General features: G+C 28.3%; 3 protein-coding genes across 3 annotated transcripts; all 3 read left to right on the forward strand.

Moving 5' to 3' along the window:
* Positions 1 to 8: 8 nt before the first annotated feature.
* On the forward strand, positions 9 to 544 carry LOC119676622 (the record flags this gene model as incomplete). The annotated part of the gene is made up of 3 exons (XM_038087868.1): positions 9 to 89; positions 167 to 331; positions 389 to 544. Coding segments are annotated over 3 exons (402 nt in total), but the record flags the coding sequence as incomplete, so codon positions are not given.
* A 1,029-nt stretch (positions 545 to 1,573) lies between these two features.
* On the forward strand, positions 1,574 to 2,195 carry LOC119676623 (the record flags this gene model as incomplete). Its single annotated transcript, XM_038087869.1, has 3 exons — positions 1,574 to 1,738; positions 1,818 to 1,982; positions 2,040 to 2,195. Coding segments are annotated over 3 exons (486 nt in total), but the record flags the coding sequence as incomplete, so codon positions are not given.
* A 929-nt stretch (positions 2,196 to 3,124) lies between these two features.
* Positions 3,125 to 3,897, forward strand: LOC119686402. Its single transcript, XM_038100979.1, has 4 exons — positions 3,125 to 3,218; positions 3,274 to 3,429; positions 3,508 to 3,672; positions 3,729 to 3,897. The coding sequence occupies exons 1-4, from the start codon at positions 3,153 to 3,155 to the stop codon at positions 3,882 to 3,884; spliced, it is 543 nt and encodes a 180-aa protein (XP_037956907.1). The 5' UTR covers positions 3,125 to 3,152; the 3' UTR covers positions 3,885 to 3,897.
* The last annotated feature ends 8,489 nt before the right edge of the window (positions 3,898 to 12,386 follow it).

The following is a 12,386-nucleotide window of genomic DNA, read 5'->3' on the forward strand; positions in this document are numbered from 1 at the left end:
AATATTGTTTCTTAAAATCGGTTAACCGCTCATATAAGTATATGTCTTTAAAAGCTAAACTTTATAAACTGCCAATAACAGAAATAAAGGTATGTTTAGAATATATATTTCAAATAACAATAATTCAAAAATTAAAATTTGTATATGATTTTATTTCTTGATTTAGGTCCGATATGCTCTCTTAAAAAGGGCAAATGGTTATAAGCCATTTTTATACAACATAACATTCGATGCTTGCGAATTTTTACGATCTCCTAATAATCCAGTAACAAAAGTAGCGTTCACATTGGTTAAGAAACATACAAACCTGAATCATACCTGTCCTTTTGATGTAGGTATTTTACTATTGAAGTTTTAAAAAAATATTTTATAATGTTTTATATCTTAGCATGATTTGATTGTGGAGAAACTTGATTCAAACTATGTGGCAAATATACTATCACGTTTACCTTTTCCGAGTGGAGATTATGCAGTCTATTCAACATGGTTTGCTTATGATATTCCACGGGCTGATGTCAACATATACTTAAAGGCTACAGATTAAACATTAATTTTTGATTGAGAATTATTATTGCTCTCCTGTATTTAAATTTATTTGAAATTAATTTTATTAAATTTTATTTTGCAAATACTTCTAAGTTCTTCCGACTACTTTATTATCAACTATAAGTATTACTCCTTTATTACAGAATTCTGGTGTTCTATTTTTAACAGTTATATTATATGTTATATTTTAAATATAACAGTTTACTTTTTTAAGTTCAACTTCATTATATATTATATATCGACTATTACTTAAAGATATATAATATTTAAATAATTACTAATTTGATTTAATTTAGTTTATTAAATGAATTTATTATTATAGAACATTAATTTATATTTATTATAGAACATTAATTAATGTATAGATTATATATATGTATGTGTTTTTCATCGTCTATGTACTTATTCTATGTACTTACTTAATATAAATGTAAACGAAAACTATAAGTGAAACAATTCAAATGAAACTTTATATAAATAGCATTAGAACAAAACAGTATATCAGTAGTTGTTACTGAAATGTTCTTTGTCAGTCCATAGAGATTTTAATCGATACACGTTTAAATTAGTAAAAATTTTGTTAAAAATTTTGTTATATTTGCCTCGATAAACGTCTAACACAAGAGACCTTTCACTAATCTACTTTATGGGGGGTAGAGAACCATATTATTTTTGATTACATTCTACATAAGTATTTGATCGGTTGTAATTAATGGAGGAAATAAAATCATAATAATTATTGTTGACTGCGATATAATAACTGTAATGATTCAACGAGAAATTTAAAACATATTAAATGATTTGGTCAATAAACACGAAATAACTTTTAAAATATGAGTTTTAGTAAAATAGCAAATTTAGTTACCATATTAAGCTTTCATCGTATACATTTTAAAAGAATTTATGTAAATATTTGTGATGGCATCAAAAATTGTATATAAAATTCTAATACGTATTTCATTGTTCATATTTTCAGTACAGGTAAAATTCCTAATTATATATTTTTAAAATATCCTTATTGTTTATTATATTAAAGGCTGTTTCCAAACTTGAATTTACAAATATTGTATGTAAATCATTTGATAAAGAATTTTCCGAATTCGAATATTGTTTCTTAAAGTCAGTTAATCGCTCATATAAGTATATGTCTTTGAAAGTTAAACTTCACAAACTACCAATAACAGAAGTAAAGGTATGTTTCGTATATATATATTTCAAATAACAATAATTCAAAAATTAAAATTTGTATATGATTTTATTTCTTCATTTAGGTCCGATATGCTCTCTTAAAAAGGCTAAATGGTTATAAGCCATTTTTATACAACATTACAGTAAATGCTTGCGAATTTTTACGATCGCCTAATAATCCAGTAACAAAAATAGCGGTCGCTATGGTTAAGAAACATTCAAATATGAATCATACCTGTCCTTTTGATGTAGGTATTTTACTATTAAAGTTTTTAAAAAATATTTTATAATATTTTATATCTCAGCATGATTTGATTGTGGAGAAACTTGATTCAAACTATGTGGTAAGTTTACTATCACGTTTACCTATTCCGACTGGAGATTATGCAGTCTATTCAACATGGTTTGCTTACGATATTCCACGGGCTGATGTGAACATATACGTAAAAATTGCTGATTAACTTAAAATTTAACTTAAATATAAAATAAACATTAATTTTTGATTGAGAATTATTATTGCTGCCCTGTATTTATTTTTATTTCATATTGATTTTATTAAATTTTATTTTGCAAATATTTCTAAATTTTTCTGAATAGTTTGTTTTCAACTAGAGGTTTTACTCCCTTATTACAAAATTGTGGTGTTCAATTTTTGAAATAAGACAGTTTACTCTTTGAGGTCAACTTCATTATATATTTTATATCAACTATTACTCTAAGATATATAATATTTAAACAATTGCATCTTTTTACCAATTTGATATAATTTAAGTAAATGAATTCAAATTTAATTACAGATTTTATAACTAAAATTTAAGACATTAATTAATGTATATATTAAATATATGTATGTGTTTATGACATATCACCAACGTTTTTCATCCGTTATGTACTTAATTAATGTAAATGTCCACAAAACAGTTAGTGAAACAATTCAAATGAAACTTTAAATAAACAACATTAGTACAGAATATCAGTAGTTGTTTCTGAAATTTTGTCTGTCAGTAGTCCATAGAGATTTTAATCGATACACGTTTAAATTAGTAAAAATTTTGTTAAAAAATATATATGCCTTAATAAACGTCTGACACAATAGACATTTCACTGCGCTACTCTATGGAGGGTAGAGAACCATATTATTTTTTGTTAAACATAAATATTTGATCGGTTGTAATTAATTAAGGAAATAAAGTCAAAATAATTATTGTTAACTGCGACAGTTATCGACATAATAACTTTAATCATTCAACGAGAAATTAAAAAAATATTAAACGATTTGGTTAATAAACACGAAATTACTTTCAGAATATACATTTTAGTTAAATAGCAAATTCAGTGACAATATCAAGCTTTCATCGTGTAAATTTCAGAAGAAAACTTTTTCAATATTTAAAATTTGTACTCAAACATAAACGACAATGATGGGTTCAAAATTTTTGTTTATAATTTTAATACGCATCTCGTTGTTCATATTCTCAGCACAGGTAAAATTTTTAATTATATATTTTTAAAATATCTAAATTTTTGATGATATTAAAGGCTACTTCCAAATATGAATTTACTAATATTGTGTGTAAATCACTTGATAAGGAATTTTCCGATTTCGAATATTGTTTCTTAAAGTCGGTTAACCGCTCATATAAATATACGTCCTTAAAAGTTAAACTGTATAAACTGCCAATAACAGAAGTTAAGGTATGTTCTGTGTATATATTTTTCAATTATAATAACTCAAATATTGAAATATGTATATCATTTTAATTCTTGATTTAGATCAGATACGCTCTTTTAAAACGGGCAAATGGTTATAAGCCATTTCTATACAACATAACATTCGATGCCTGCGAATTTTTACGATCGCCTAATAATCCAGTAACAAAAATAGCGTTCACATTGATTAAGAAACATACAAACATGAATCATACCTGTCCTTTTGATGTAGGTATTTTACTATTGAATTTTTAAAAAATATTTTATAATGTTTTATATTTTAGCATGATTTGATTGTGGAGAAACTTGATTCAAGTTATGTGGCAGATAAATTATCAGTTTTACCTATTCCGAGTGGAGATTATGCAGTCTATTCAACATGGTTTGCTTATGATATTCCACGGGCTGATGTGAACATATATGTAAAAATTACTGATTAACTTAAATATAAAATAAACATTAATTTTTGATTGAGAATTATTATTGCTGTCCTGTAAATTGATTTTATTAAATTTTATTTTACAAATATTTCTAAATTTTTCTGACTATTTTCTTGTCAACTTTAAATATTACTCCTTTATTATCTGATGATTTGATCTAGATATTGAGTGTACTAAGTCGTACTAGTACAGTTGATCTAATATTAGCCGTATTATGAAAATATGTGTGGATTAGCATTGTCAAAATGAAATAAAGTAGCTTAACTCTTTATTTGATCGAGTTATTTTTTTCGACATATAGATTCAATTGTATTAATTGCTGATACTGGAAGGGCAACGACGCTAGTTTTTTCGTTCAGTTTATGAATCACTCATATTTTAAGATTTTGTTTTAAAATCACCTGACAACACATTCTGTAAAAGAATTATCTAGACATATTTATATATAGTTTCTTAGTGATGTTATAATTGCTAATATTCTTTAATCGACCTTTATTTGACTAATAAAGTTTGAATCAATTTAATAGGTTTTTTTGACACGACAAGAACGTAAAGCAGCTGTCAAATCTAAATTTTCTGAATAAAATCGAGTCATTTATTTTGTTAAAAATCTACATTTAAGTTTTTTTTTATTTATAATTTCTACTTAAATATATTATATCTAATGCAATAATACTTTTACGTTAATTTTATTCTATTTTTAAAACGATCATTTTTTTTTATTAAATTGAAAAGTAATATTTTGGTTTAAGAGTATTTTTAGTTTGCATTTATAAAAGTTAAATTACACAGGTCAACAAAAAAAAATTTTTTTTTTATCCTAGATATGTTATTGAGTGATCCTAGAGGTATTTTGCGTGCTGATTCCAAATCTGGACTTAGATTTTTTCTATCACGTCTAGTTTTCTTTAGACAACCAGATTAACGGGTGATTTAAGGGGTGTAGGAAGTGAAGTTTTAAAGACATATTGCAGCCCATTTTTTGGTATGAATCAATTAGATTAGCCACCAGATCGCGATAATTTTCAGCCAACATATTTCCTAAAAAATGCTCAACTACATTTTTGAATGAGTTCCACGCGGTAATTTCTGTTTAACTCAATTGCAATTCCGAGTCCTTCAGCAGTTCTCTAATCTGTGGCCCAATAAAAATACCTTCCTTAATCTTTGCCTCACTTATTTTAGGAAATTTTTTAGGAAATTTAACAAAATTTTTAAAAAGTCCTAATTTAATGTGCAGAGGTGGCAAAAGAATATTTTTAGGATCGACCAAAGGCTGGAAGAGGACATTTTTGATTCCAGGAACGAGTGCTTTACGTTGTGGCCAATCTTTTTTCAAGTAATGCAATTTTCTGTCTCTGCTATCCCACTCGCAGATGAAGCAACAATATTTCGTGTAACCAAGTTGTAAGCCTAGTGAAATTGCAATAACTTTTAGGTCACCACAAATTTTCCACTTATATCTTTCGTAGTGAATTTTTTTTAAGAGAAACTGCATATTCTCGTAAGTTTCTTTCATATCAGTTCCATGGGCTAACGGTATTGAGGGAATTTCATTTCCATTATGTAAGAGAACAACCTTTAAACTGACCTTAGAAGAATCAATGAACAAACGCCAATCATCATCGTTGTATTCAAAATTAAGAATATCCATAACAGATAGAACATCATTGCAAAAAATAAGGTTGTTTTCTTGAGAAAAGAATAATTTAAATTCGTCATGGCGAGATCGATACATAGAAATTTTATTTTTTGGATCCAACAATTTCCAACCCTTTAATCGTGATCCTAAGATTTCACTCTTCTTTTTGCACAACTTTAAATCGCGCACTAGATCGTTTAAATCGTCTTGCGTTATAAGATGAGGTCCATCAGATTTATTAATTCGTAATATTATTATTTATATCACGAAAATAATGTATACTATATATATCATATATAAATGAAATACCCAACGCTTAACCCAATCTTTCATACACTTTTCAAAGGCCCGTGAAGGTATGGCTTTTAGTTCCTTCGGCGAATTTTCTTTTACCGATTCAATCGACTCTTACCACGAAGGAGCAATTTGAGTTTCGGGAACAGAAAAAACTCACACGGATCCAGATCTGGCGAATATGGTGCCTGAGCGATGAGAGTGGTGCCGTGTTTGGTCAAAAAATCGCGTATAACAAGAATTTTTCCATAGTAAAAATCGCTAAATGCACTTGAGGTAGTCTCACATTAACAGCTGCTGTAAACAAACTAATTGTCAGATGGCGCTGAAATTTGTATCATATGTCAAGAAAAGGTGTACAAACATAACAAAAAAAAAATTTTTGAAAAAGGTCTATTACTTAAAAAGTAGTTAACAAACAACAAAATCCGGATACTTTTTGAGCAGTAGGTAAATTACGACTTTATAGCAAAAATATACATTCAACTGTTTTGAAGAATCTAGACGTGATAGAAAGAATCTAAATACAGATTCGGAATCAGCACGAAAAACACGTCTAGGATCTCTTAACAACGTCTCTAGGATAAAATCTTTGTTGACCAGTGTTATTGTACCTATTGTTGAGTTACTAATTCAAAATTGTTAATATAATACACATCAATTAACTATTATCTTTATGTAATATTTAATTATGTAAAAGCCCTCATATTTGACATATCATATTTGTTCGAAGTATGACTTTAATTTATATCATAAGTTAAGTATGATAAGTACGTCTAGAACTGTAAACGAACCACCAGAAGAACCAAGTTATAACAAAAAAGCAAAGTACATAAGATATAAGTACTGCATAATATTTTTCATGCTTTAATTAGTACTTTTAACAATTAAATTCATTAAGTTTTTTGCTTAGTAATTATGAAGTTCGGAAATCCAAGGAAGAGTATTTCACGCTGCTAAATTATTTAAAACCATTAACACGACAACAAAAAACCGACATTTAAAACAATTCTGAAGTAATTTTGGTTAAAAATTTAATTTTGTTCCCAGAAAAATGGCAGAGAGAAGGAAGCACAAACAGACGCAGTCCTCACTTGAAACAATTGTTGAGCTTCAGTACGAGCTTCTCAAAAGTTTTCTTATCCATGTTGGACACCGAAAGTCAGCAACAAAAACAATAAACAATTTTGGCAACACAGAAAGTTTAAATATTTTTATATATATTTTTATCGTCCTGACATAAGTGTCTTAACGTCATGCAGCCAAAATATTTTCACCCTTTTAAGACAAGAAAAGAATAATCTTGGACTAATTAACGCTACGGGTTAAGAAAGCAACAGAACTGGTCAGATAATTTGGGGTCAAAAAATAAAATAAAAAAAAATTGAGGAAAAGAAAAATTAAACCTTCTTTTCACTTAATCAACCTTTTTTAATTTTTCTGGGTTCTCCAAGATTTTTTTATTTTATTTATTTTTATTTTTAATTCTTCCCTTTTTGTTAAACATTTTGCTAGCAATTTGTCATAATTTTGTACTTGACAATTCACAATTTAAAAGTTATTCACTTCAAACCACCCTACCATTTTGCACCCTTGCTCCTTTCTAATGATTATATTCCCTTTTTCTACTACTATTTTTTATGCGTTGTTCAGCATGAAATGGAGTTCATAATTTCCACAAGTTAACAATCAATAAATCAGTGCTTGTCTCTGCCATTTGCCATTTTATTTTGCACATTTCAAACTAAAAAGTTGGGAAAAAATATAGTAAGAAATTTTATATTTGCACTGAGTATGTGCTGCAGTCAATTGGATGAACTATGTACACTGCATTTGATGTATTTTTAATTAATTTTATTACTACTGCAGTGTTTAGTCAGTTTATTACTCTAAAATATTTTGTACATATGTTAGAAGATGATTATAAAAAAGAATTCATCATCTACTTTGGCTACTGACACCCCAACAGAAGGATGATGTGACATTCTAAATAAAAATGATCTTATACTGCTTAAAGGTTTTAGCAGAAAAATGAGATTTGAAACAATCCCCACTGAATTTAAATGCTAAGTTCTGTCTAAGTTCTGTAAAGAGCACCCAATTAGCACGATCCGTACGTACAAGAACTATGACACCCGGGGAGTGGGTACAAGTACCACTGTAGAATGATCTAAAAACATGGTTTAAGAAATCTTTAAAAAAAAATCATATCCTGTCTTAGCAATAGACCTTTAAGTATTGCTTAAATTCGCAAAAGTGTTCACTGCAGAAAACTGCTTTGACACGTAACTCTATCTGATATCGCCAGAGATCAATAGATGTACGCATGACTTATACACAAGCAGCTAAACTAACCCTAACCTCTCTCTACACGAAACAAAATCAGTAAATAGTCTTATACAATATCAACAATATTAGTAAATATTATAATTATTGAAATTATAAGTTGACACGCATCAAGATTGGATATCACATCCAATGATTACTACAGGAGCTGCGTTAATGTAGAAGAAGAGGACACCATCTAACACCTTCTTTGTACCAGTGGAACGCATAATAAAAAAGATTGTGTAATATATAGGGATATATCTTATAGTTATTTTATTATATCATCACAATGTGGTTTAACAAGGTTTAATTTATATACGTATAATACTGGAATTATATGGTATTACAAAAGTTAATTGTCTTACTTGTGACGTGACAACTCAGAAAGTCTAACACCTTCTTTGTACCAGTGGAACGCATAATAAAAAAGATTGTGTAATATATAGGGATATATCTTATAGTTATTTTATTATATCATCACAATGTGGTTTAACAAGGTTTAATTTATATACGTATAATACTGGAATTATATGGTATTACAAAAGTTAATTGTCTTACTTGTGACGTGACAACTCAGAAAGTTGGCGGCCACATTCACCTAACGTATTAACGTTATCTTCATATGAGCAATTGCTTTCGCAGTCTTAAAATCTCCTTTAAACTACGTCAAATATACCATATCAGGCATTCGAAGTAATGCTAACCCTTGAGTTTTTAATTATACATTAACACAATTGGCCTATAAACCTAAGTTGTTCCCTTGGGATGGGCGGTATAACCTAACTATCATATCAGGCAAATTGATCGCAACGGTCTTTAAGCGAACCTGTACTATTGTGTATCTCAACTTTTCCACTCGAAACTGTTCGTAGTTCATCATGATACCCTCAACAATGCTAGAATGTGACAAGTACACTAATTATTCTTTCGATTATAAGTACAAATGATATCTTTGTTGCACCGTTTGAGCTTTCAGTTGAAATTAAGAAGATTCTATAAGAAGATTATAAGGAAATTATAAGATTCTCTAACAGACAAGTACAAAGTAATACAAACATCATTATAGATACATTACAAAATGTAAGTTAAACTATGTGCATTGCATATATCTTTAATTCTTTGAAGTCTTCTTTTAATATGTAAATATTATCTCAACTCATATAAATTTTGTTCAGTGTATCTAGTATATTACGAAAAGAGTCACATTAAAACAGCATTATTCGTACTTATATCCCCCAAAGCTTTTAAAAATATTAATTATTTATCATATAATTAAAGTTAAATTAAAAGAAAACATTTGCATATTACAAACTGCAATCACAAGCACATGCAAGTATCACAAATAAACAAAAATCATTCTCAAAAAGACAGACTTTGAAACTTGAAATGAGAAGCAAAAGTTTGCCATGTTACTAATTTATTAAATAAAAAAGCAATGAGTAGGCACAAATTGAGATAGAAGATTTCATCTGCAACTTTGTAGCTCAAAATCAAAAACGCAAGCACTTAGAAAGAAGCGCTCGAATTGCAAATCTTTCGTTTTGCAAACTTTTGGAAATCAGAAATGTCATTTGCAAAATGCAAGATTTTAGATGCGAGTTGCTTTTTCGTTAATAATGTGCCACTAAATTAAATAAAACTTTTATGAATGCACTTACAGTCAAAAGTTGTGAAACAAGTGGAACATGCACATGAAGATACTATACATCAAACATGAGAAAACTTAAATGGAATTACTTGGATATCCAACAGACGAGACCTCCGATATGTAAGAGGAGGGACAATTCTTATGGAGCAACCAAATAAGACAAAAATATGACTTAAAAAGATTTGCAAATTATAAATTAAAATATAAATGAAGATTTTTTAATGATGTTAGACTATGCAAACAAACTTTTCATTCGTTAAGGCAATATTTCTATAATAATTGTAGTATTTAAAATAATAATAATACGACGACTAATGTCATAATTAGACAAGAAAGTAGTCGCAAAATATGATCTGATAAAATAGCTGGACGATCCATACTACATTTAGGCAGCAGTTACTAAATCTGAATCGATATGAATAAAATATACGTTCCCTTATATGAATATAAGTACATTACTTATTTAATTTTATTTAAATATCTTTATTAAAAACGAAGAAAACTTATATCCAATTGTATATGTGGCAACTATAGGATATAGTGGTCCGATTTTGGCCAATCTGACAAATAATCAAGCTTCCGAAAAGCTATGTTTAAACACTTATTTGAATAGTTTTAAAATGAATTCACTAGCTTGAACTGAAAGTTACAGCCGGACAACCGGAGAAAAATAGTTCGCCTCTCTCAGCAATGATGCCTCGAGCACTCCTTATATTGCTTAAAATATCAACTACAAAATCTACATAGAGATTTAGCTCTATCTAGTGCTGCTAATGATGCATAAATCTATGTATGGCTTGCAGCCAACTAGATTTACATAACCCAACCTATTGTATTTTATTTAAAATAAAATTCTTTAAACCATAACTTAGGTTGATATGTGAAGTGGAAGAAGAATCAAATCATCCTCAATTAGCAATTCCTAATAGGAATTCATAATAATGGTTAGATAGTTGGGTATGTTAGAGTCCGCCGGACACCTCGATAAATTCAATATGGCCAATACCAATGTTGGAAATATCGTCGGCTGTACTAAAGACGGGTACGCTCAAACAGTTAAACCTGTATCTGAATAATATTGTACATAAACACAACTTTTCCTTAAAACCCAGTACATATATGCTACAAGAGATTTAATACGATAGTTCAAGCCTGACTCCATGCCATCCTATTGTCTGATGTCCCGTTAGCACTGATATTATCTTTTATACTTCGGATTTACTTCTATAAACTATGATAGAGGTTCTACATTTGGAGTTTAAAGGCGATATTGTTGTTGCCTCAGCAGTTAGCAGATAATGTTAGCAGAATTTCTGCCGACTAACATGCAACTTTCTTCTGTGTCCCACATGAGCACGAATTGAAATTGAAGGTTCCATAAAAGAAGATAAATTTAGTATAAGAATAATATATTTTAAATTGACATCAACTCTACTTATTAATTATTTTATATTTATTATAAGTAAAATTATTATACTTATTAATAGTATAGGAATAATAATTTAAATTGACATTAACTCTACTAATTACGCTAATTTCATTATTGTGCAATTGTTTCGGTGAAAGAATTCCAGATGATTTTTTTTCAATTTATAATTTAAAATTTCCTGATAATATAAATAAATTTAATTTCTTTTTTATTAAATTAATTTTTAACTAAATATTTGCAAATTTTAAATTATTTTTTTATGCACTTTTGATCACATCTTTTATCTTAAACACTTTAGTGAAGTTTGCTTAGCATAAAAATGCCATTTAATTGTAAATAAAAATATATTATGAGATAATAAAATGAAATGGCCATTCTACCAAATAATAATGAACATCCACGACAATAAGCAGCATGAATTCCCTATGGAAATACCAAAAATTACCATAGTTCTACGCATTCTTATGCATTATTTCCTTAACACATTCCCTTATCCTTTTAAAATGCATATAAAAATGTGTGAAATCCAAAGTGCATAGCAAAATCGCGTTTGACTGCACATTTTCATGTAAAGAAAAATTTGTAAAAATATGTTTATAAAAAACTATACGTAATAGCAGATACTTAAAAGTACGCTACAGTGTCATATAATATTTTGATTAATTTTATAAAATATGCATTTGAGTCTCTAAAAAATGATGAATAATTATGAACGAGTCATAATTACTATCTTTGACACTGTAGTATATTCACTATATGCTGGCATTACGATGTATAGAGATGACATAGATATTCTACAAAGCAAGTACTTAGACTTTGATATACCTTAACTTCATAGAGTTTTTACTGTTAAGTTTATGCTTTTTTAAAGCGAAAATTATACTTAAAGTGAGTAGCACTTTATATGTATAAGTACTTCGGTAACTGCACCCACAATTGCAATACGCCAAATATGCAAATGATATAGAAATATGTATCTGTGTCTGTGTTGCATATATTGTAAACCGCAGATATGCATTCATATAGAATAAAAAATCACACACAAACACCACATATAAGCAAAATAATTATCCTTATACTTACTTTGGTTAACTGCGCTACTCTTGTATGTCTTCAAGGATGTGAAACGGATAAACATAAGTGTGCGTGTAGCATATCATA

This window comes from Teleopsis dalmanni, chromosome 2 (assembly GCF_002237135.1).
Source record: "Teleopsis dalmanni isolate 2A chromosome 2, ASM223713v2, whole genome shotgun sequence".
In the NCBI taxonomy this organism is placed as follows: Eukaryota; Metazoa; Arthropoda; class Insecta; order Diptera; family Diopsidae; genus Teleopsis; species Teleopsis dalmanni.

Bases quoted from the DNA above. Each gene is read 5' to 3' on its own strand.
- LOC119686402 (XM_038100979.1), top strand. From the start codon at position 3,153: ATGATGGGTTCAAAATTTTTGTTTATAATTTTAATACGCATCTCGTTG. The intron at 3,219-3,273 runs GTAAAATTTTTA...ATGATATTAAAG, and splicing joins TGTTCATATTCTCAGCACAG to GCTACTTCCAAATATGAATT. The intron at 3,673-3,728 runs GTAGGTATTTTA...TTTATATTTTAG, and splicing joins ATCATACCTGTCCTTTTGAT to CATGATTTGATTGTGGAGAA.